At 40.3% G+C, this 21,609-nt stretch overlaps 2 protein-coding genes across 3 annotated transcripts; both read left to right on the top strand.

Annotated features, from left to right (window-relative positions):
• Positions 1 to 6,328: 6,328 nt before the first annotated feature.
• On the top strand, positions 6,329 to 11,789 carry LOC131282847 (centrosomal protein of 290 kDa-like). 2 transcript variants are annotated; one of them, XM_058312387.1, is made up of 2 exons: positions 6,329 to 9,262; positions 11,105 to 11,789. In XM_058312387.1, the coding sequence occupies exons 1-2, from the start codon at positions 6,527 to 6,529 to the stop codon at positions 11,453 to 11,455; spliced, it is 3,087 nt and encodes a 1,028-aa protein (XP_058168370.1). In that variant the 5' UTR covers positions 6,329 to 6,526; the 3' UTR covers positions 11,456 to 11,789. The 2 variants fall into 2 exon arrangements, with proteins under 2 accessions (XP_058168370.1, XP_058168371.1); XM_058312388.1 differs by having other exon boundaries at positions 11,203 to 11,379.
• Positions 11,790 to 19,657: 7,868 nt separating this feature from the next.
• Positions 19,658 to 20,777, top strand: LOC131293829 (uncharacterized). The gene is made up of 2 exons (XM_058321883.1): positions 19,658 to 19,811; positions 20,416 to 20,777. The coding sequence occupies exons 1-2, from the start codon at positions 19,658 to 19,660 to the stop codon at positions 20,775 to 20,777; spliced, it is 516 nt and encodes a 171-aa protein (XP_058177866.1).
• Positions 20,778 to 21,609: the final 832 nt, after the last annotated feature.

Genomic DNA, 21,609 nt, shown 5'->3' with positions numbered 1-21,609 from the left:
AAACTAGCAGTAGAAAATGTTCGCCATAAAAGGGCTAGACGATATTATTGTCACAAATTCGTGGTGGAAGAGCACTGCGTGAAAACAAGTTAAAATAACCTAATTTTATGTTTGGTTGCACCAGTACACCACACATAAACACACTCGTAACGCTTTATCTGCTGTTGAATGAAAAGGGAAAATTATTAATGAAAAAAAGTTTAAGTATGTTGTATGATTCGCGTTGGATCGAAGATCCGTATTAGCATTTGCAAATACATTTCAAATCGAATTTGTAGTAAACAAGTGTCGAAGAACAAAAAATAGCAATATGACTCCATTTCTTTTACAGAATTAATTAGAACTTTTACGGTTCAGAATGTTTCGTGAATTAATTAATTTTATGAAAACAGTTGAACTCCAATAAGACATGCTATGAAAATGTGCTGAACACAAATTCATGTATTCGATATTTTGCCCATTGTAAGAAACATATTCGGTCCTTATTATGTACAACATGTTTATTGCTATTTTAGTACTCTAATATCGTTGATTCTGGTTACTAAATGGTTTAACAAACGGTGTTGCTCGACTTTTCTGCTTTTTTTCTCGTTATATTTTGAGAATCCCATATATGCGTAACAAGATTTAAGAGGCAAACAACAAAGGATTGCAACTTAAGATGCGGTGCTCATGACAACGGAAGATATATCTGACGGCAATGACAAAGAGAAGTGTAAGGATTATGATTTATTAAGAAATTGAAGTGAGGTTGAATCCGATAAAATTTAATTTTAATTTTTGATAAAGAGATCAACAGCTTTCTATCATATCAGTTTACAGTTCAAAATTAGTTACATATGACAATGCTGCACAACATTTAGAATAGCATTTATAGAACGTTTAACAGATTTAAGCTTGAACATTTTTCAAATCGGGAATCCTAATTTGGTGCTTTATGTGCTGATTTTCTCTAGGTACACACAAGTGAGACAAGTTCTCCAACGCTGATAAACGGAAACAGAGGTTTTTTTTTCTGTTATCACTTTTGGACGTCGCACTAACACACCCCAAAGATCGATAATGACACTTTTTCTGGTGAGTCACTGGTTTCTATCAGTGCCATCGAATGTTAGTCTTGAAATTTTCTTTGCAAGTTGAACGAGAACACGCTATTGCTAAGCTCCGGGATTTTTTAAAACTTGAATCAACACTTGTTGAATTGTTTTAAACATACACGTCATGCACTGAATGAAGAGATAAGAACCCCACTTTTTAACAAGCACAACACCCAACGAGTCACTTCCTGATCCTAACCGATACTGACGACCTGGTGCAATGCCATCAATATCAACTGTCGTCGTGGACTAGCTACGCCTCAGGAAATTGTGGACAAATTAAATTAAGCGTTCGAACTGCTCCACAATTCCCGATCGATATTGAAGTTAATACCGTAATAAACAATTATGCATTTGATCTTTTCCATACAAAAGATTTTTTTATGCGCATCGCGGCAGTCAAATATTTTGCGAAAACTTTCTTCGTGTTCACTCACATCATAAACGATATTTCGAAAAATTAACAAATGATTTGCTACCAGGTCCACACAATCACACTGACCTCTGCGCGCAACCAATATTGCTGGTGGTTAATGAAAAACTGTATCCACGAAGCCAATGTAGCTTTTGGCCCCTTTGTCAACCTCTGCTGCCGTGCAGATAAATTTCGTATCTAATCAGCGTGTGGAGTGTTTCGATAGATAGGAGGCTCTGGATGTGATAAAAAAAATCCCACCCATCCCCGATTACAACTTCCTTAGAAGGTGCTTCCCAATTGTATCAACAGCAACGCCACGTTAGCTGGCTTCGCCGGCTTCTACCGCTTTGTTTTAGGCGTGATTGAACTTCGATGTTGCATCGAGTTTGGAAGATTTATGATGACTTGCCCGCGGGATCATCGACACCGGATGCTTCCACGCTGGTGTGTCACGGGGTTGGGCGGCCTTCGTCGTTTATCGATGATTACTCACGATGTCGAGACCATGTAGTAGGGGTGATGCCCGTGACGTTGTTTATGGCAGCAGCCACATACAACGGTTGTTTATGCAATATCCCGCACCGTAAGCAGTGAACATAAGCTCGTTGGTTCTAGGAAAGTTGCCAACATGAACCGCTCAAGAAGCATTGTTTGTTAGGCCATGGCTAATGGTCCATCATCCTCGCACACTGGCTTCGGTCGAGCGGTAGCGCCGGTTAGAAAATTGGCCCATGAACGCCGGGGCTCACCACCTCGACGGCGTGGGTTCGAATCCCAACCGAGACCGGACCCTCCCCTGTACGGACTGTGACTATCCACGCACAACAGGAAAACAAGTCTCGTAAGCCCTTAACGGGCAGGCATGACCAAGAGGTCGCTATGCCAAGAAGAAGCTCGCCCACGAGATCAATCGGTAAACCTGAAGCAGGTCCATTTCATCGTATATTTGGTAACTATTTTGTTTTTAAATAAAACAATTTTTCATATCAAATAAACATAGCACTAGTAGTAAGCTGCATGTAAAAAACTACATAGTTCTATTGGAACCGTCACTGTGCCGGTGAATTCCCCCAAATATTTATCAACCATTCACTACCGGTGGCCGGTGACCCATAGCAATGCTATTTCTTTGGACGGAAATAATCGAAATGACTTGAATCGAATTTCCTACCTTGCATAAATTTTCAAATAAAAGGATTAATTAGTTTAGAATTTGCAATTATGTGAAGAAATAATTTAGTTTATAGTTAAGAAATATATCAAATATGTGAAAAAAAGTTTTCACTGCGTTTGCGTTTCCTAAAACAGAAGATAGTTTCAGTTTCTGGAGGGAACCAACAAAGAAATAATTAGTATGAAAAATGTTATTAGTGTAGTTTTAATTTCAAAATCTCTATCTAATTGTTTTGTAAAAACGAATCCAACTGAATTCTTACTGCCATTGTTTATCTAAAATAAAAATGTAAGTTTTATAGTTTCAATAAATTATCTTCTCACTTAATACCGAAAGCTACCACTACCGGTGTCCAAAAGATTATAAAATTTTAATGACAAACGATCATAAACGCTTTTGTGTCTGCGTACTTTCCATTACGGGTAGCGAAAAAATGCTGCAAAATTACCAACATTAAAAAATGTGGTAAAAACCTAGCGCAACGAGCCAGTTGTTTAGTGTCTGTCAAACCACATCCTAATATGCGGCATCTTGCACTTTCCAATTGGATGTTTTAGCGCCCATTGGTGCCATTTTCCAGTGAATGCAGTTTTCTTCTCTCTTGCTTCCTCCGGTGCGTCCCGAGCGTCTAAATCGCCGATGGAAATTGCATTAGAAATGGGATCTACTTTTCCCCATTTCTTTTGTACCTTTGGCACACACACATACACATGCATTACAGACTACACACTTTTCACACTTTTCCATGCAACCACCCGACCGTGCCGGGAACGTACGGCAACCGGCGAGAAGGAACGCGATATCCGTTCCGATTCACTTTCCTGTCGATCTTTTCACTAATGTAAAACCGCCGTCACGGAGTTGCCATGGGCACATCGATCTCATTCAGCGAAAGCATGCCCTTTGTTACGTATCGTTTGAGTATGCATCTATTTTCCAAACCAAAAAGAAGGAGCGGAGTATGTGATTCGATTAAAAGATCGTAACACGAGAACTAATTCAATCATCCACACCATAAGATTGTGGCAGCAAAACCTTGATGTGAAATTGAAATAACACCTTAAAAAAATACACCCGCATTCGTCGATTGGAGGAGGCAGTTTCGCTAATTAGATCAAGTTAAAGTTTGTTGGTCATAAATAAAACGTTCTTAAAAAGCAATTCATAAAAACGAACAAAGCATTTCTATACCACTATAATATATGTTTAAGTTTTGATTGGGAATTATGTTCGGTAAGGTTAAATTAATTTACAAGACAATAACGGCATTTTAAAAAACCGTAACGTGTGTCAAATACATACTACTATATAAAACATTCTTTACGGTCTCAATGTTTAAAAATGTTTAACAGTTCACTCTATTTAATGATGTTTTCCTGTGATTTACAGTTTATTTGGAGACACAGATAACGGTTATTCAATAGAAAATCAATTGTCCACTCTCCAGCGAATGGAGAAGTTTCAAGGGACATGTTTCATTCAACCAGAACCTTAAAACGCGCTGACAAGTGGATGCATGATATGCCGGAATTCGATGGCATTGCTTCCGCCCTGCGGTTTGGGGTGGGATTCCATATCGACAATAAACTTTAACTTTAGAAACGGAAGTCATCGCGATGGCAATGACTCAATCCGGATGGCGTTGAACCGCAGACATAAACACCATCATTTGGTTTGGTTTCAAAATAAATAGCACCGATAGTATTGCGGTGGATCTATGTGTATGTCCGGTGCGGTGTATGTGTGCGGTGTATTATTGTGTTAGTGTGTCGTGGGCGAGAGAACATGCGTACGCATTCCGGTAGAATCAATGAATGAAACTGACTCATTCGTGCCAGGTGTTGCACACATGTTTCATATTTTTACAGTCGATTGAGCGTGTCCCTTGTACCTTGCGGCCCCTTGTTCCGTCGTGAGTAAAGTAAAAACCGTTTAAAGATCCGATCGGTCGGTTAAAGAGATGTTTTTGTGAGAAAGAAGGCAATGCGATTATTTTCAGTGCATGGTTCTTTCGCTAGGAGAATGTACAGAACCAATGTAGTCGTAATGAAGCGTTATCATACCAAGTGTTTAACGAGATTTTCCCTCTCGATCTCTACGGGAGACTTCCGGTGCTGCAGAACGCGCGGCAATGACAGTGAAGCCATGCTCTCTGTTGTGTTCCTATCTTTAGTGGCACAAAGCACTTCCACTTTGCACTAAATGGCAGATCTGCGGTGATGTATGACACTGACGAAGTAATGACCGCAACCGTTGTATGGTATTACAAACTTCAACTATCACCACCCCTTTTTCCCCAAGCACGTTTCAAGCGCCGATAATCTTCGTTCCGACGTTAAAGAACAAAACACATAGCACAGCTTTGAAACACAAAACCATCTGTTTTCGTTCAACCACTGGGACACACCTTTTAATCACATTTTCCTTCGCGTAAAGTTGTACCAAAACTGTGGGCGGACACACACGATCAAATCGAGAGCTGTCGAAGTACTGAGTATCATGGAGGAGTCTACTCCGCCAGCAACTGCTGCTCCAGCCAAAACCGCTATTTTTGCTGCCGATCACAAACGAACGGTCGTCGCGGCTCGACTACGGGACATCTATTGTGAATGCACAACAATGATCTGCTGGGTCTATCGTGAGGGCAAACATAAATGTGCAAGAAAGATGGAGAGCTCAACGAGAGATTTCCGCTCTCCTGCACCAAGCAGCAGCATCATTCCCACGAATGTACTTCAACACCTGGTTTCTCTGCAGCTCATTGCAAGCTCTGTGTGGAGCGAAAGTGTGTTATAAGAGAATGCAAATGCACATTGCTGCAATAACACGAATGCACAAGTGCTAGACCTAGGGTCACAAAAAGAAAAACCTCGTTGCCTTATTGAAATTGAATGTAATTAATCCACAGATAATTCTGGTGTACGACCAGGGAAAATTTTGAAAATGTGAAAAAGACCCCAGAGGGCTAACGATATTCTGCATGTTATTTTGTAAACAAACTACTTTTTCCGAACCGAGCTTTCTATGGGCTGGAATGTAAATTGAGCTAGCGGATACTTACACATCACTTGTTAACTTGCACCAATTGTTAACATTCCGATTTACTTGATACAAACATAATTTATATTAAAATAAGCAATCAAACACGACAATTAAATTCATTCCACTGGATCGACCTAATACTCATGTTTTACGATGTTTCTACTGAAAACAACAATAAAATTCTGGAAAAAGCACCGCCTTGACAAATCCTGCTAGAGTTGTCAGGTCCACCTTGCACTCATTGCGGTACCGATCCGTTCAAATGAATGATAGTCCAAAAGATCCGATCATTTATGAATTGTATAATCGGCCCAGAACTCGAAAGGGTCATCGATTGGGTTTTTTTTTTAAGATTTATTAAAAGGGAAAAACTAACAAAAAAAATTAACAAAACTACACTTTGGACACGATTTTATGAATTTACAAGATGGTGGATAAGGAAGGAGATTAACTTCTTAATGAGAAGGTTATTGGGCAGGTCCTTCATGGAGTGGTTCACAGTTCCGAGGCTGTTTGTGCATCCCTACTTATCAGCGTAGTGTTTACATTGCATCGTAATTTGCATGATACGTCATTTGGCAAAAAGGCAATGTCCTTCAAATGAAACTGCTTTCGTTGGCGAAAGTAAAAGAAAGCACTTCTGCAAGCAATGAAGTGTAAAATCAGTGCCAAATAGTGTGGATTTATTATCCGCCAGTATTGGGAAATGCACGTACAGCATGAAATCAGTGCGGTGAAGTAGTAATCTGTGTTTATGTGTTCCGTGCCACCATTCCAGCAGCTCCAATTTGCGGTATGTCCAGGTTGATTCACGATGCAAGCGACGAGGGCGTTCAAGCGGTGCCTGGTTCCGGGATGGAGGAACATAATTCTCGCTCCGGTCAAACATGGCACCAGCTGTTGCTGCATCCATCACCGTCATCGTCGCAGTTGTCTTATGTTTCGGAAATGCCAATCGAAGGTGGCAGCCACCCGTCCACGCCCAGGCAAACGCGGCACGGTATTTTCGGTGAGCAGGACGAAAGTGCCACCAACTACGATTCGGGAAACTTTTCCTTCTCCGAACCAGGCGCTGCTAGGGAAAAGCCCACCCCCGTCCTCGGATGTACAGGTGGCGGCGATCTGCATCAGCGCTTCGTGCAACTAAATACGGAGTTGTACCAGACCAAGACGGAGCTGTTGGCGTACAAGTACAAATGGAACGAAATACGTAATGAAATCGAGCTGAGCTGGAGTAAAAAGCTAGATAAGCTTTCGGATGAAAAAAATTATTTGCTATCGGAGTTGGAGGCGGTACGTAAGGAAATAGCACGCCTCAAGGAAGCACCCGTGGATCCAAACGGTCGTGAATTGTTACGTATCCGTTCGGAGCTACGTGATATAACGATTCGTCTCGAGTGTAAAGAAAAGGCAAATGAGTATCTTAAGCAAAAAATTGCAGAACAGCACGTAGAAAAGGAAAACCTTTGCCTGAGGGTCAAGAATCTGGAACAAATGGGTTGCGAAGAACATAGCGAGATGTGTCGGGTGAAAGCATCGGAACGGTGGTTTCGGGAGGAGTTACATCGGTGCCAAAATGAGAATGCCAAATTGAAAGAATCGTACGCTACTTTGGACAATCTTCTTAGCAAGGAGCGGTGTGAACGAGGAGCTCTTATTGAAGCTGCAAAGAACGAAACTCGCCAAACGTTGGTGGAGAATAATAAATTATTTTCTATTATAGAGCAAACCAATGCCACCAACGAACAAGCCAAAGAGAAGAAGGAATATGACAAAAAGCAACTGGAAAGCGAAATTGCTCTTTTTAAGGACGCACACTTTCGTCGGGAGACCACTTTGCTCGAAAAAAACGCATTGCTCGAAAAGCAGAACGTTGAACTGCAAACCGTTGTCCGGGAACTTCAACAAACGCTCGAAGATCAGCAACTTCATGCGAAAACACTCGCAGTGAAGGAGAAGGAAGCGCTAGAAGAAATTCGACGGCTACGTGAAGGACCGTTAAGGGACGAAGCTGTTGCGACTGTGGAACGCTATCGAACCGAAATCGAAACACTTAGTGCGCAGCTGGCGTTGGAGAGCTTCAACAAGCGACAGATAGATGTCAGTGTGGAGCAGCTGAAAGCGCAGGTGAAAGTTTTGTCGATAAACTTGGCATCCCGCCCTTGCCAACGGTCTCCGGCTGTGGAGGAATGTGAACTGGGCACGCTGCGTCAACGTAATCGCGAGCTGGAGGAACAATGTAACCGGCTGGTCAGTGAAAAGCAGCACCTGGAGAGTGATCTGGCCATGTGTAGCGAGCGCGCGAAGCAACATTACAATCAATTGCTGCTTGGAAACATTAGAAGTATTCAATCGAAGAACTTGGACTTAGAGTTGAAATTAGGTCAGTGTGTTACTGCGGGTGGCAAGAGTGACGAGCCTTCCGGGGAGCAACGGGGAGATGACATGGCTCGACGGAGTGCCGAAACTATCAGGAAATTGGCAAAGGATATCAACGAGCTCGAACAGAAAGTTATGGAACAACAGCGAGAAGACAATGGGAAGGATAAAAATGGCAAGAAATCAAGATCGCTTTGTCCAAAACATGGTCCACTTTGTCGTCATAATGTCCTCAAACATACTGCGCAGGAGGACGACGATGATGAAATGCGGAATCTACGCTTATGGCTGAAGGCGATCGAGAGTGAAAATCGTCGCCGTTTGCAACGTTACGAGATAAACAATCGTACCTTGTTGCAGAAAGTAAAAGAACACGCTCGAGAACGGAACCAGGCAAAGCAGCGGGTGGAGGAGCTGGAGAACGAACATGGCAAGTGCACCAAGCTACGCTGCGAAATGGCATCGGCACGTGAGCGATGCCTTCTGCTCGAAGCCGATCTGGCTACGGCCAAACAGGAGGCCACCACACTGCGCACCGAAAAGGAACGATTGATTTTCCTGCTCCAGAACAACTGCCTTCTAACGTCCGATGGAGACGTTTGGGGTTCGCTGAGGAGCGTTTTCAAAGAGTTGCGTGACCTACAGCAGGTACACAAGGAAAACAAATACCTTCAACAGCAACTTGAGGCCGAGGGACGCAAGATTGAACTGCTAGAACAGACCGCTGCAGACTGGAAATTGGCCGCCGAAGTACAAACGTCCGAAGCGGACGAGCTACGTTCGGAGTTGACCGTCAAAACGTTGCAGCTGGAAGACTCGCAGCGTACGATCGATCAATTGGTTGGAGAAAACTCGTCCCTTCAGCAGTCGGCCTCGGTCGCTGGGGAGAACGAGAAGGATCTGACTGAGAAGCTTTCCGAGCTTAATCGGTTGGTGCGGATCCAGGAAATCCGACTCGAGACGGCGCACGAGCGCCTAAAGTTGTATCAGGAATCGGAGCGTATCCTAGCGGCATCAAAGGATAGATTTTTCAACGATCTTCAATCGCTACAGGACGCCATACTGGTGGAGAAACAAGAGAAATATGAACTTGAGGAAGAGGTGCGTGAGCTTCGGCAGAATATGGTCAACGCGGTTGGAAACAGCTTACAGGTGAGTGGATAGGCTGAATAGGGTTGAATACGGGTGAAATAATATTGTGTATAATCAAAAATGTTTATATGAAAATAATATATTTCTGATATAAAAATAATATGTTATTTAATCTGCCATGTTTCCTTTTAGTGCCATGTTTGATCAGCCAATTTCTTGTAAACTAAAAACGATAATTTAACGTTTGCATTTAAAAAAAGTAGACAAATTTTAACGACTTTTCATGTAAAAACGGAAAATGATTTTAACATTCTGTTAAAAGCGAAATAAAAAGTAGCATTTCTTTTGAATTTAGAACAAGTTTGACATTTGTACCATTTAAACTGAATCCATTGTGGCCAAAACATTTCCCCAACTACGTTTGATTATATGTTGAAACATCCAACTTTATCGCGGACTACGTGACCAAAGATTTTTAAGCTATACGGCGCAAGTGGTAAAAAATCCTAATACTTTCTGTTGCTTTTGAAGCTTGCTACAGTATATTTAAAATGTTTTGGGGTCCTTTAACTCCCATCGAACGCCCTATCGTGCCTGAAAACCAGCAAGAAAGCTATGTACAAAGTCGCTGTACTTATTGTCAAGACTTGCGGCGTATGGAGAAGTGTATAGTATGCAGTGCCTGCTGAAATTAAGCAACTTTATCAGAAAACATCATAAAGAGTACGATTCAGTGGTTTGGACATACCTGGTCCCAGTAAATCATCCGCAAAGAGCACCGGAGGAGTTGAACGGGTCAAATATAATTGATATACCCCACACTGCTAACCATCCTTATGCCTCTCAACTATAACCAATCGAATAATCGTTTACAACACTTAGAGGACCTAATCCAACATTTTAAAGCCCAAACGGAGTAGCATTTGGTCATGAAAACCACACAACAACTGAAAAACATCCCTACATGACTGGTTTTATCGGCTATGGCTAAAGTTTCAGCCAAGGACCATAACGCCGGCTTACTGGCCGTCGGAATATTTTTGAAAGTACTAAAATGATATAACTTTACAATAAAATTTACTTGATTCAATTAGGTTGACTAACTTTTTCATATCGCCGATGATAATTTGTCTATGTTTTTTATTGCAAACGTTACCATCACAAAATAGATTATTCAGCATCACCATTATTTTTAAATGGTATCACCTATTCTAAGCGTCATCAGCTGATTATACCAGTCGTTTTGATTGGTATGGTACCTTTCAATCTTTTTATTTTCAAATATTTTTTAAAAGTTTGTATCGACGATGATGCATGACTTTTACATATTTTTAAGCTTTTTAATCCTATGAAGCCGAAAATAAATAAAATGTCTTTTGGTATAGAAAAATAAAGTTTTGAGCAACTTCATCGGAGCCGGTCATTTTGATTGGTTAAATAGAATGAGTGTAAACTTGTAAAACTTGTTAACAGCTTATCTTCGTACAAGCAACATCTTTTTTATCTTTTTTTGAGAATTGGCATAAAGCAATTAATGCTCATGAAGTGATTATATCAATTGTTTAAAAGTTGATTCGTAATTCATGTTCGCGTTTTTATTTTTTTAAATATTGTGTGATATACACACGTCCATGTGTAATAAATGAAAACTTGAATATAATTTAAAAGTAAGTCACAAAAATGGAAATACGGTTCAAGATATTTGTTCATTTCGGGCTGCAAATTTAATGAAGGAATCCCACCAATCCCACCACCGGTAGCAACTGGGTAGGTTAGTGTTGGTAATTTATTGAGTCGAGGGAGATTATCACTTGAATTCACTGTTGAATAAAAAACTACTTATCGAAGAGTAGAGCGAAGAATCACCGCCTAAACTCGTGTTGTTGCTTTTTTCATTTACAGAATTTCCACCCAACTGATAGTTCTAACGGCGGAAGTGGGCAACAGTCGGCAAGCATAATTAGCCCTGATCCTCAGTCGCTTCCTTTGTCTCCTTCCAGTTTGGATATAGATCATCTGCGCGCACTGGTTGAGGAGAGCTCGCGGAAAAGATATTCCCTCCAACCGCTGCACGAATGCGTTTCTTCGTTGAAACTAGAAATGGACCATCTTAACTCCGTTTTACAAATCGGAGACGGAGCGGTACAGCAGCAGCAGCATCAGCAACAGCAACATCAGCAGCAGCCACGGTTTCCATTGTCGCTGCTGGACGAACTGAACGATGCCACAAATGGCCATTATGGAAGTAGATGAGTGTAGGGGTAAAGTGGCCGGAAATGTGCCCAATTACTTGCACCGACCGCAGAACCGACACAGATTTGTAAATCATGAATGTCATATATTGTTAAGATTATAACCATTGAGATAGTTTTAAATAATGTTTTTCGCTTACCTTCCGCTTATGACTTGTACATTACGGGTTGTAAATTTGAATGTCAATCTTCTAGTCGATCGAAGTACTTTGGAGTTTTATTTTGACTGGGTACATAATTGGTTCTAGAATTATTCCCATTATTGGAAAAGAAGCAAAGGTTTTCTAAAGATGGAAATAATTTTCTATCAAAAAGTGTATTACTGCGAACATTCCTTGAATAAATGTTGCTGTTTCAAATTTATTTTATTTCCTCGTAGTGAAACGTGTAGATGTCTATTTTCAAACTTTCAACGTGTGTGAAAGTTTTGTTAAAGTAGGGATTAAAGAGATATGGATAAATTGTCCATTGCGATGCAAGAAAATAGAATTAGAGTAGAGATGGAGTTACTATTGGGCTCTGAACAAGCCAAAAAAAAAGATTTTTTCGAAAGACCCAGTTTTTTCGTTGCTCTTTGAGGTTCCATAAAAAGTTCCAGTATTGTTCATGATGCGCAAAATATAAAAACAAACTCAAAACGAGCCGGATATGCGCAAGGAATGACATTCAAGTATGAATCCGTAGCCGAATGAGTTTCATAATTATTTATTACATTATTCTTATCACCTATTACATCCCAATCACCCTTAGCCACTACACTTGAGATAAAAAGCTAAAGATTTGTAGAATCCTTGTAAAAGGACGTTAGCAATAAGCAGCTAAGAGTATTTGTTTTGATTTGTGATTACCTTGTCTTTCCTTGTTTACATTATCTTCGTTTAAGAAACCCCGGTTGCCAAATAATATTTTGTTGATTGTAATGCATGTTCTGCTTTGTTTAATATCGGGAACGGCCAATATGGCTTTGAATTATGGGTAAACTTGCGTGACGATCATTGTGCGTTCCTTTTGCTTACGGTTATTTATGCTTTACGTGTTGCTTTCATTAAGGATTTTATTTATCCAAACTGTGATGGTATTTGCTGATCTTGTATGTTTCCTTATTTTGTTGTTCGGTTTTATTCCATTTGTTCGTTTATCAAAAAACTACACACAAAACAGTTTCGAACCTTAAGAGTGAAATACGCAAATTCAATCGATAATTTAAGATTTATACTAAGACATGTATGCACATCACAAAATAAGACAGTAGTTATGCAAAAGGCGATATACAAAATGCGTCTTGCTAGCGACTTTGTGCGGTAGACTTGCTTCAACATTGAATAAATTGAGCAGTACATTCTAGTACGTCTGTTATGAGTAGCAAATCCGAAAACTTTTCGTTTCTAGTGAGGCACAACTACATGACATCTCGATCGATCGATCCGTTCATTTAGCGCTAAAGCCCTAGGCTACAATTGGTGACGGAAAGATGGAAATTGTATCAAATAACCTTCGTTGGTGGTGCCAAACGATCGGGCGATTTCCAGCGGTAAAAGCAAATCGATTGAATTCCGGTACAGCGGAACAGCGCGTGTTCGAAGCGACCCAGCGATACAAGCGGGAATGGCGATCGATTGGCTTCGCACTTGAGACAGTTCGAAGCAAGGATTTTTTTTTACTTTGATCACCAGTCTGCCCAAGTCCACTCTAGCCGTCTGCCGTTTGGAAGGGATGCTGCCATATCCCCATCGCCCCGTCTCTAGCAGCACGTCTCAGCTGCCTCAGCTGACAGTTGATTGAACGATGAAAGAAACGTTGCCGCCAATGCTGGCTGGATAGGCGAGCCAAAGTAATGTGATACATTCCCGACCGACCGCGATGGCCACGCGATCGTTCTGGAAGGGAACGATCGACCGGTTCATCATAAAAACCCTTTTTGAAGCAACTGGCGACCGGGTGGACGGTACTAATTAACGAGTGTCCCGTAATGAATTTATCAAAAAATGACAGATTGCAATTGGTCGTGGAATACGTCGGACTTACGTGACAGCGGCTAAATGCAACAAATCATTTAATGCAGAGAAACAAACAAGAATGTATGTCTATCCTTGGTTCATTCATGTTCCATAATATGAGATCTAACATGTTTACAAAATAAATAATACACTGAGGAGTATAAATGTTTATATTGGTATGCAAGGGAAGGTACAACTATTGCTACGATATTCTACGCTTTTCTTTCTACATATTTATTACGATAGTCTTCGTAATACTCTTACATACTGCAACAGTCATTTAAATACACAGAATCATCCTTTATTTTTTTCGTTCTAGTTTGCTTTTATTTTAATTCTACCGGGGACCGGTTAAATATTCGTATTATACTTAAAACTGTCCATCGTATTGTTATCAAGTAATATTATCACAATATGATATATCGCTGTTATTATCAGCTTAGGTCAGCTATGTAACTATTTCTACAACTACGTGTTGCATCAATTATTTTCAAAATAGTGATTTTTCCTCACTTTGAACAATGTTTCTTTGAACATTTTGAAAAAGTTTCATTGAATTTGCATGAGGTATATATGATCGTTTTTACCAATTTCATATATATTATGCTTCACTGTGGGAAGGAATTGAACCTGATAGCAGAACACAATCTCTAGTTCATAGTTCCAATTTCTCTTGTGGGGTAGGTCAAGAATTTGACTCGATTCAAAACCAGTTGGTTTCAACGATTTGAGGCCCCAGGTTGAAAACAGTTTACGTTATACGGACACTGCCTTGAAAAATTATTTAACTGAATAAATATAAGTTATTTATTTTATGTACACATTTATTTTCTTCAACAATCAGTATTCATTAGAGACTTAACCCATGATAGTTATTTGCTATAAAGTTACAGTGTATATTTTTTACGCAAATCAAGAATGTTTTTAACGGCTTCTGGGAAAAAATTACAATACCATCCCATTCATTCTAAACGATAAAATTATGTATTTTTTAAACCCATCTCCCACGCAATACGCGCTCACTTTCTCTTGCAAAACTCTTTTGCCATGCCGTGGTATTTAAATCTCCTTTAAACCTGTCCTTTGCAATTCTTATGCTTGCTCCCCGGGATTGCCTGATTTCTTTGGGCTATAAAAATCACTGCTTATACCTTCCATACCGCTGTTCCATTGTGTCCGCTTCTTATGTTTCGTTTACTTATTTATGATTCACAAAGTGGTTCTCATGAATGCAAACGAAACGCCGTCGCACGCCAGCGAGGGACTTACTTTCTTATGCGACTTTATGTTGTTGTATTTTTTTTAAATTTTCCTCCACTTTTCCCAAGCACGCGCCGTACCATATGAATGAAATTCGCCCAACAATCGACCGGACGCGTAACGACCGGTTGAAATTTTTTATATATTTCCTGTGTTCCTGCACTTGAGTATCGACTCCCCGGGGACTGCCGGTTCGTCCGGGCATCCAGAAACGTGTTTTGATGCCACCTTTGGCCAAGGAATTGGTTGGAATCGATGGGAAAACAATACCGAACCGTACCGAAGCGCCCTGGTCGTCGTTTTCCGCTTTGATCCCTAAATTAAATTTGGCCAGATTTTTTTTCTTTTGCTCTGTTCGCCCACCATCGGCGACTGGTAGGACCATTATTTTCACTCTCGCTTATGATGCCATGGATGAAAACCCATCGAAGTGGCCTTGGACTTTTGTTCAAGAAAGTAGGAAAAAACCCCACAAGGAGAAAGTCTGGAATGGGTTTGCTCTGTAAGGAACGATCATCGCCTTCTTCAGTCCTTGCCCTTTCACCTTGGGACGCGCCGTTTTCCCAGTGGGCGAGAGAGTCCGGCGGGATGCAGGTTATCCATTGAACCACCAGAAATCCCTCCCCGGGGGACCACTTGTGTACGGATTCGACAAATTCTCGCTTTGCGAAGCGATGTCGATGCGGTGTGCATTGCACGCTGTCCCCAAACGGACTTTATGCTCCGTATGTTGTCGTTGTTTGCTCACCGCTTTCAAAATGAACACTCCGTCGCGGAAGACAGTTTTCGTGTTCAGGATCCTCCTTAAGACACTAGCAAACAGTGGCCGTGTCATGTGTCCTCCATAAGATGTTGTGCTCTCGGTTTTGGTCCACTTGCTTCTCAACATCGCTTACACTGGCCTGATACACTCGTGGCCGAGGTCATGGCGTTACAGACGATTTGTTCGGACAACATTACTGTAAAGATAGCTGTCGAACACAAGCGTGCCCTAGGACGTTGCTGGTTAGCTAATGTAACTATTATAAGTTTGCTGTTTGCTTTTGCACGAGACAACACTCACAGTAAATACAATTTCATGTTTAAAGTAATATAAAACTTAAAAAAATGAGATTCTCGCTATGTGCCCCCTCTCTCCCTAGCACCAATAATTAGGAAAAAAGTTCTATTGAAGCAAAATACCTCATACATTGTGTTGGGGGAGCAAATATACAAAATGGTTTTGCATTTCAATAAAATTTATCGGACCTTAAAAAAAAATTTGTCGTAATGATTTAAGTTTTTTTGGTGTAAATTGTCATAATAAAAAAAATAATGTTTTCAATGTTTTTTTGCTTGTTCTGTTTGAAATAGCATATGATCAATTTATTAACCACAATGAACTCATTGGATTTAAATCGTTGATTATATAGCGCTTTCTTAAAAACTTTATCTCAAAGATATTTGTAATTTGTATGTGATTTATTCAATTTTAAATCTTTGTCTTGTTTATCCAAGCAAAAGACCATCAATGCGAAGATTGTAAAAGTTGCAAATAATTGATAACGACGCGATGCTCAGTATATTTGATTGTCCACCATGACAAAAGTTATAGGTGTCTTGCATGCATGTAAAAGTAGGTTTTGTTGCATCTTAATGAAACGATCGAAATGAAAATGATACCAATGAATTTAGACATTGGCCTTATAAAAAATAAGTTAAACACAATTTGCTATGTATAGTTTCGTGAAGCTTCAGAAATGCCAAAAATAAAATAATAAATCTTCCGTTAGTCTTTTCAACATTCCAGTGAGTTTACCCTTAAATTTTTTTTTGTATTCTTCTGTTCCCCGGTAGATGGATATATTGTTCTAGCGAAGATTTTACTGAAATCCGCCTAAATCGCTTTATTCCTGACCTTGGGCGTAGGGCCCGAATGGATGGTGCACACTCCACCCTAGTTCTAGGCAGCCCCAGTTTGAAGTAGGATGGCATGCAAACACCGGAACGTATTACGATAATTGCCGAACGGGATTACAACGCTGGCCTGGAGCTGGCACGCATGAGTGTTCTGGGTTCTGGCATCAGGATCGGGTTTCCGACCGGAAGCCAAATTACCTCAACTATTATCGTGTTCTACCACTCCGTTTGGCGGGCGGCTCTTCCGGATCAGATTTCCCCACGTTCGCTGCATTCCTGAGGTTAGTGCGCTAGCTGCCTGTCTATATAGTGGTCGAATGGAAATCGCACTCATAAATGGATGCACGAACAAGTGGAATGTAGATTTTGATTTGAGCACTTTTCGGGCTGACCCCTGCAACTTAACCGAGCCACAGTCACGCAACGGTTCGTCATTTTGCTGTCGGCTTAGCATCAGAGACAAGGTTTCCGTTGGGATTAGACAAGGAAAATGGCAGAGTAGGTAGAATGGGGAGCGGTATCGAAAAGTGGGTAATAATTTTTGCGGCTTTCAGAATAAACCAGAACTCCATCCATTAACGATCATTATTGGTTGCTTGACTATTTTCTTCTTTCTCTCAACTTGAAATAAAATGTTTGTTCCGTTTCGATGAACTTTTTAAGCCTGCATGAGACGATGTTGAATATATTTAAAATGGTATGAGCTCAATGGGACATTTTTACATTAGAACTCATTTAAGTTTTTAAATAAAAATTTTTTAAAGTCCATTATAATATGCCATCCAGTACAGTTTCCCTTAAAATAGTAGTACATTCACATGAACGTCAATGATGAATTAATTATAGTTAATGAATAATAATGCGGTGGTTTTCCGCCTAGAGGTCATTCCCGGAAGTGATTCATCATCGATCTACGAATTTGCTCATTTGTTGTTCTAAACTCCAACTTTCTATTGTTGCTTGGGAAAATCTGTCAGCGTCAATGTGGCAGAGCTTCATTTTCAACACCGTATTGTTCTACCAGTGCGTATATGGTGTGGATAAGAAGCATTAAATTATCGCATTGTAAGATGTTATCGCTACATTTTCACGTAGAATGCGTTCCGTTGTCTTTTTATCGTAAATAACATCTCAATTGACATCCGTGATACTTAGCTATAAGAAGCCGAGAGAAATTAATAGTGCAGCATATTATAAAGTATTCAAAGATTCTAGTAATGTAGCCCAACCACACCAAATAACTTAGTTTAGGCATTGAATAAATAAATAAATAAATATATTTCGTCAAAAAGTTACAAATATTTCAAAGAGATCAAAACATACGACAAGTTAATGTCATTTTTAATCTTTTCTTTTGCACTTAAAATCAATGGAATTTTAGCATTGTTGAAAAAACTTCCACCAATGAATAATAAAACATAACAATGCGGTCATAGTCAAGTGAATAAATAAACAATAAAATACTTTTTTGAAATATGTTACCCTCACTGTTTGTTCAGCTTTTTGTGGTAATAAATCTAAAAATAAAAATATTGCTCTAGTACAATAACTGTTGAAAGCGTATTAACTGGTGTATGCGAACAAAAGAACAATGCTTTAAAATCGTGCAGTAGAAAAGAACCACATATTTAGACAATTTTCAGTATAGTGCATTTGTTTGGAAAATTTCCACACATACCAAAACAATTCAACTCATTTATTCAATCTTTCAATGTAGTATATAAAATACAACTTGCTTCTTCTTCTTGGCTTAACGATCTTGTTGGTTATGCCTGCCCCCGTTACGGGCTTAGTCCTCTCGTACAGGGGAGGGTTCGGTCCCGGTTGGGATTCGAACCCATGCCGTCGAGGTGGTATACAACTATATGTTTCATGAATATAAACTCATACTTTTGTGGGAAAATTATTTATATAATATTGCTGCAAACTATTCTCAAAACATAAAAATTCTTTCACTTTGTACAGACGATAAATTTTATTCCATTCAAATTGTTATGAAGCAAGACATAAGACAGTACATTCAAACATAAACTAAAACTTGTGTACTTTTTTTTTAAATTGTCGACTTCCTCTTTAGCAGTTCACTACTCTTATTTGTTCCAAGTTATTTTCTATATCAACATCTTAACCACCACGGTTTCAATGGTGGCATATGCACTCGTCGCATTATCGGTCACTCATCAGTTGATTCGTTGCAAAACTATCAATTTAATTTCTTTTCGCTTCCTTTCCACTCGCAAACGATTCCACGCGATCGGTACGGAATTGCGGCCACACTCCAGATCGCGATGGCCATAATGATCGTCCGTGGACGGGCCATCCTTATCAATCGTACCAACGTTATCTGGTCACGAAGCAGCGCAACGACCAGCTCCATTCCGCTGTCGGCCATCGATGGCGTTTCTAGCGATCCAATCTGTTTTCAGCGCGAAAAAACCGTACCTATGTCCATAAACCCACAGTCGACTAAGTACCGTGCTTAGTTCCGGTCGGATTCGATAGCCGCGAGTTCGTCATAAACGATCGGTGAATTAACATTAAGAGATTTGATCGTGTTCGGCACTCCAGTTTTCATGCATGCGTTGTGTAGTGAAGTGTTCCTGTGCTTTTCCCTACCGTCGAAACATGCGTTATTCGGCATAAGTGTTAAACGATCACAATTAGATCGAACTGGCACGCGGCCAGCACCTAGCCGAGTGGTGTTCCGTGATGATTAATAGCGTACAATAATTAAGTTAAGGGCTAAACACATTGCGAGGCAAGCCATCCCAGGCCTTTTTCGCGTGATGTGAGAAGAAGATGCTTTTACTAGTACACTTAATGCGTTGGGAAAACAATTGGGTCAATTTTTAAAACAGTTCTCACGAGCCACACGGTACCCTCCCTTGTACCTTGGCGGTATTTAAAAGATACGGCAAACATCGTTCTCCGACTCAGTCGTTTGCAAACTGCTGGATCGCGAGTGCCGGTAGCGTGGGTGAATTTTCAAAGAGGTTGTGGTTCAAACAAAAAATAATTCAAATAAAAGTGCCATCCAAAGTTAAGGGATGTCTCTGAATAAGTGCCTTGTATTCGCCGTTGTGCTGGGGGTGGCTTTATTTGGAGCAGCATCCGTTGAGGGTGCTGCACTGAGGCGAACGCCGCGTCAACTTAGCAGCTTGCTGACTTTGAGCGGTGAATCGAACGCCAGAATAGAAAATGGTATGAATTGTGTTCAAGTATATCATCAGAATTTTTGTTAAAAAGATGTTCAAAATTTCATGGTGAAACTCTGTTGTATTTCTCAACGGTACTTAAAAAGAAACTTTCTTAACAAAAGAACTTTCATACCTTAATATTTAGAACTTAGCTCGGGTTACTGTAAAAAATATAATAAGCTTTTCGTAATCCTGTTTCATATTTGCAAACTTTTAAAATTGGTGTAATATGACAGAAATGAAAATTATCTTGAAAATAAATTCTTAATTTATCATAAGCGATAAGATTTGGCTTCACTTATATTTCGAACTTGAATAGTAATTCACTAATATTTACAGTGTTTCCTGTTGAAGAAGCATTAAACAGAGCAATTTCTAACTATAACATAATTCTTATATTGCTCATCATCAAACGAAAAGGACATTCGACATCAAAGACCCATAATTTTTGTGCCTCAATATTTGAGAACAGAAATTTTTGTTTGCATTCATTGCGTGACGTGTTTTCACAACAACAACAACAAAAACTAATGCTGTGCTTTTTTCATTGTATTTCCGATCGAAAAAAAAATCAATCCGGAAACGTTCCTCCCCCGTCATCCCCACAGGCACCATCATCTGCGACACGCTCAAGTGCCCGCCGGAATCGTTCAAGTGCGTGATCGTCAAAAACTCCACCAAGGACGACGAGAACAAGATTCAAGTGACGCGCGAGTGCCTCGATCCGGCGGGCAAGGCGACGGCCAAGACGCTCACGACCGAAGCGTCCAGCTTTCCGGGCCAGCAGTTCGAGAGCTACGCCGAAATCGATAAGAATGGCAACATTGCATCGTTCGACAACCGGGGCAACACGTACAACCACTCGGGCGACGGTGACATTCACTCCTATCTCTACCAGCAGATAGAGGACCTTCACAAGGCGATACTGGATCAGCTGTCCACCGCCGGCAATCCGTTCCCGGCCAAGTGATAGTGTCTAGATTTTAATGAGTGCACGACGAAAGAATAAATCCACCGGGTTACACAAGAAACCGGCAGTAAATCCGTTCTAGTATTGCTCAACAATTGTCGAACTCTATGAAATGGATGTTGCTTATGAAAGAACAGAACGAAAAGGGGTCTAATCATCGATGCGACGGCATCTCAATTTTGCAACGGGATGCGCCTTCTGAGTCGGGGTCATTGTATGCATCGGACTCTCTAGGTTTTCCCTGGTTCTAATTGGAACTTCTCGAAGCGAACGTGAAACTCTCTCTGACACCTAGGGTTCTGCCTATGCAAAGTTAATTTATTCACCACTACTTCCAGCGACGAACAGCATCATTCCGGTGAACTCCATTGTTATCGGACTGCTTTTTCGTACCGCCAATGAGGAAAATAGTAGATTGTGTGGGAATATCGTGCTCTCAACTAAGCGGAGCGAGTTGTATTATCAAGAGTCATCATCTGTGTGTTCTAATTAGTGGCCCACAATCGTTCCCGCTCACAGTAGTTTCTCGTTATCGATGAGATAGTTATACTTGCTAGCAACTGAGTTTGTCCATTTGCTTGGAGATCCGTACAATAGTTAGCACAAAAGTTGGATGAGAACAATAAGTAAATGTTGTGCATGAAATGAATGGAGTTACGTTCTTTTCCTTGGATAGGTTACAATGTTGTCACCTGTTCGTGAAAGTTTTCACTTTTCATTGCATTAGACTTATTACAATGTTGAATAAATTATAATGAAGGTTTACAAATTGTATAAATCGTCAGATGTTAGTGGGGTTGTTTTACGCTATACATATTTTGTACGTTGAATA

This window comes from Anopheles ziemanni, chromosome 2, assembly GCF_943734765.1.
Source record: "Anopheles ziemanni chromosome 2, idAnoZiCoDA_A2_x.2, whole genome shotgun sequence".
NCBI lineage: Eukaryota > Metazoa > Arthropoda > Insecta > Diptera > Culicidae > Anopheles > Anopheles ziemanni.
This window is presented reverse-complemented; position numbering and strand designations above follow the sequence as displayed.

Bases quoted from the DNA above. Each gene is read 5' to 3' on its own strand.
- LOC131282847 (XM_058312387.1), top strand. From the start codon at position 6,527: ATGTCCAGGTTGATTCACGATGCAAGCGACGAGGGCGTTCAAGCGGTG. The intron at 9,263-11,104 runs GTGAGTGGATAG...TTTCATTTACAG, and splicing joins CGGTTGGAAACAGCTTACAG to AATTTCCACCCAACTGATAG.
- LOC131293829 (XM_058321883.1), top strand. From the start codon at position 19,658: ATGTCTCTGAATAAGTGCCTTGTATTCGCCGTTGTGCTGGGGGTGGCT. The intron at 19,812-20,415 runs GTATGAATTGTG...TCATCCCCACAG, and splicing joins GAACGCCAGAATAGAAAATG to GCACCATCATCTGCGACACG.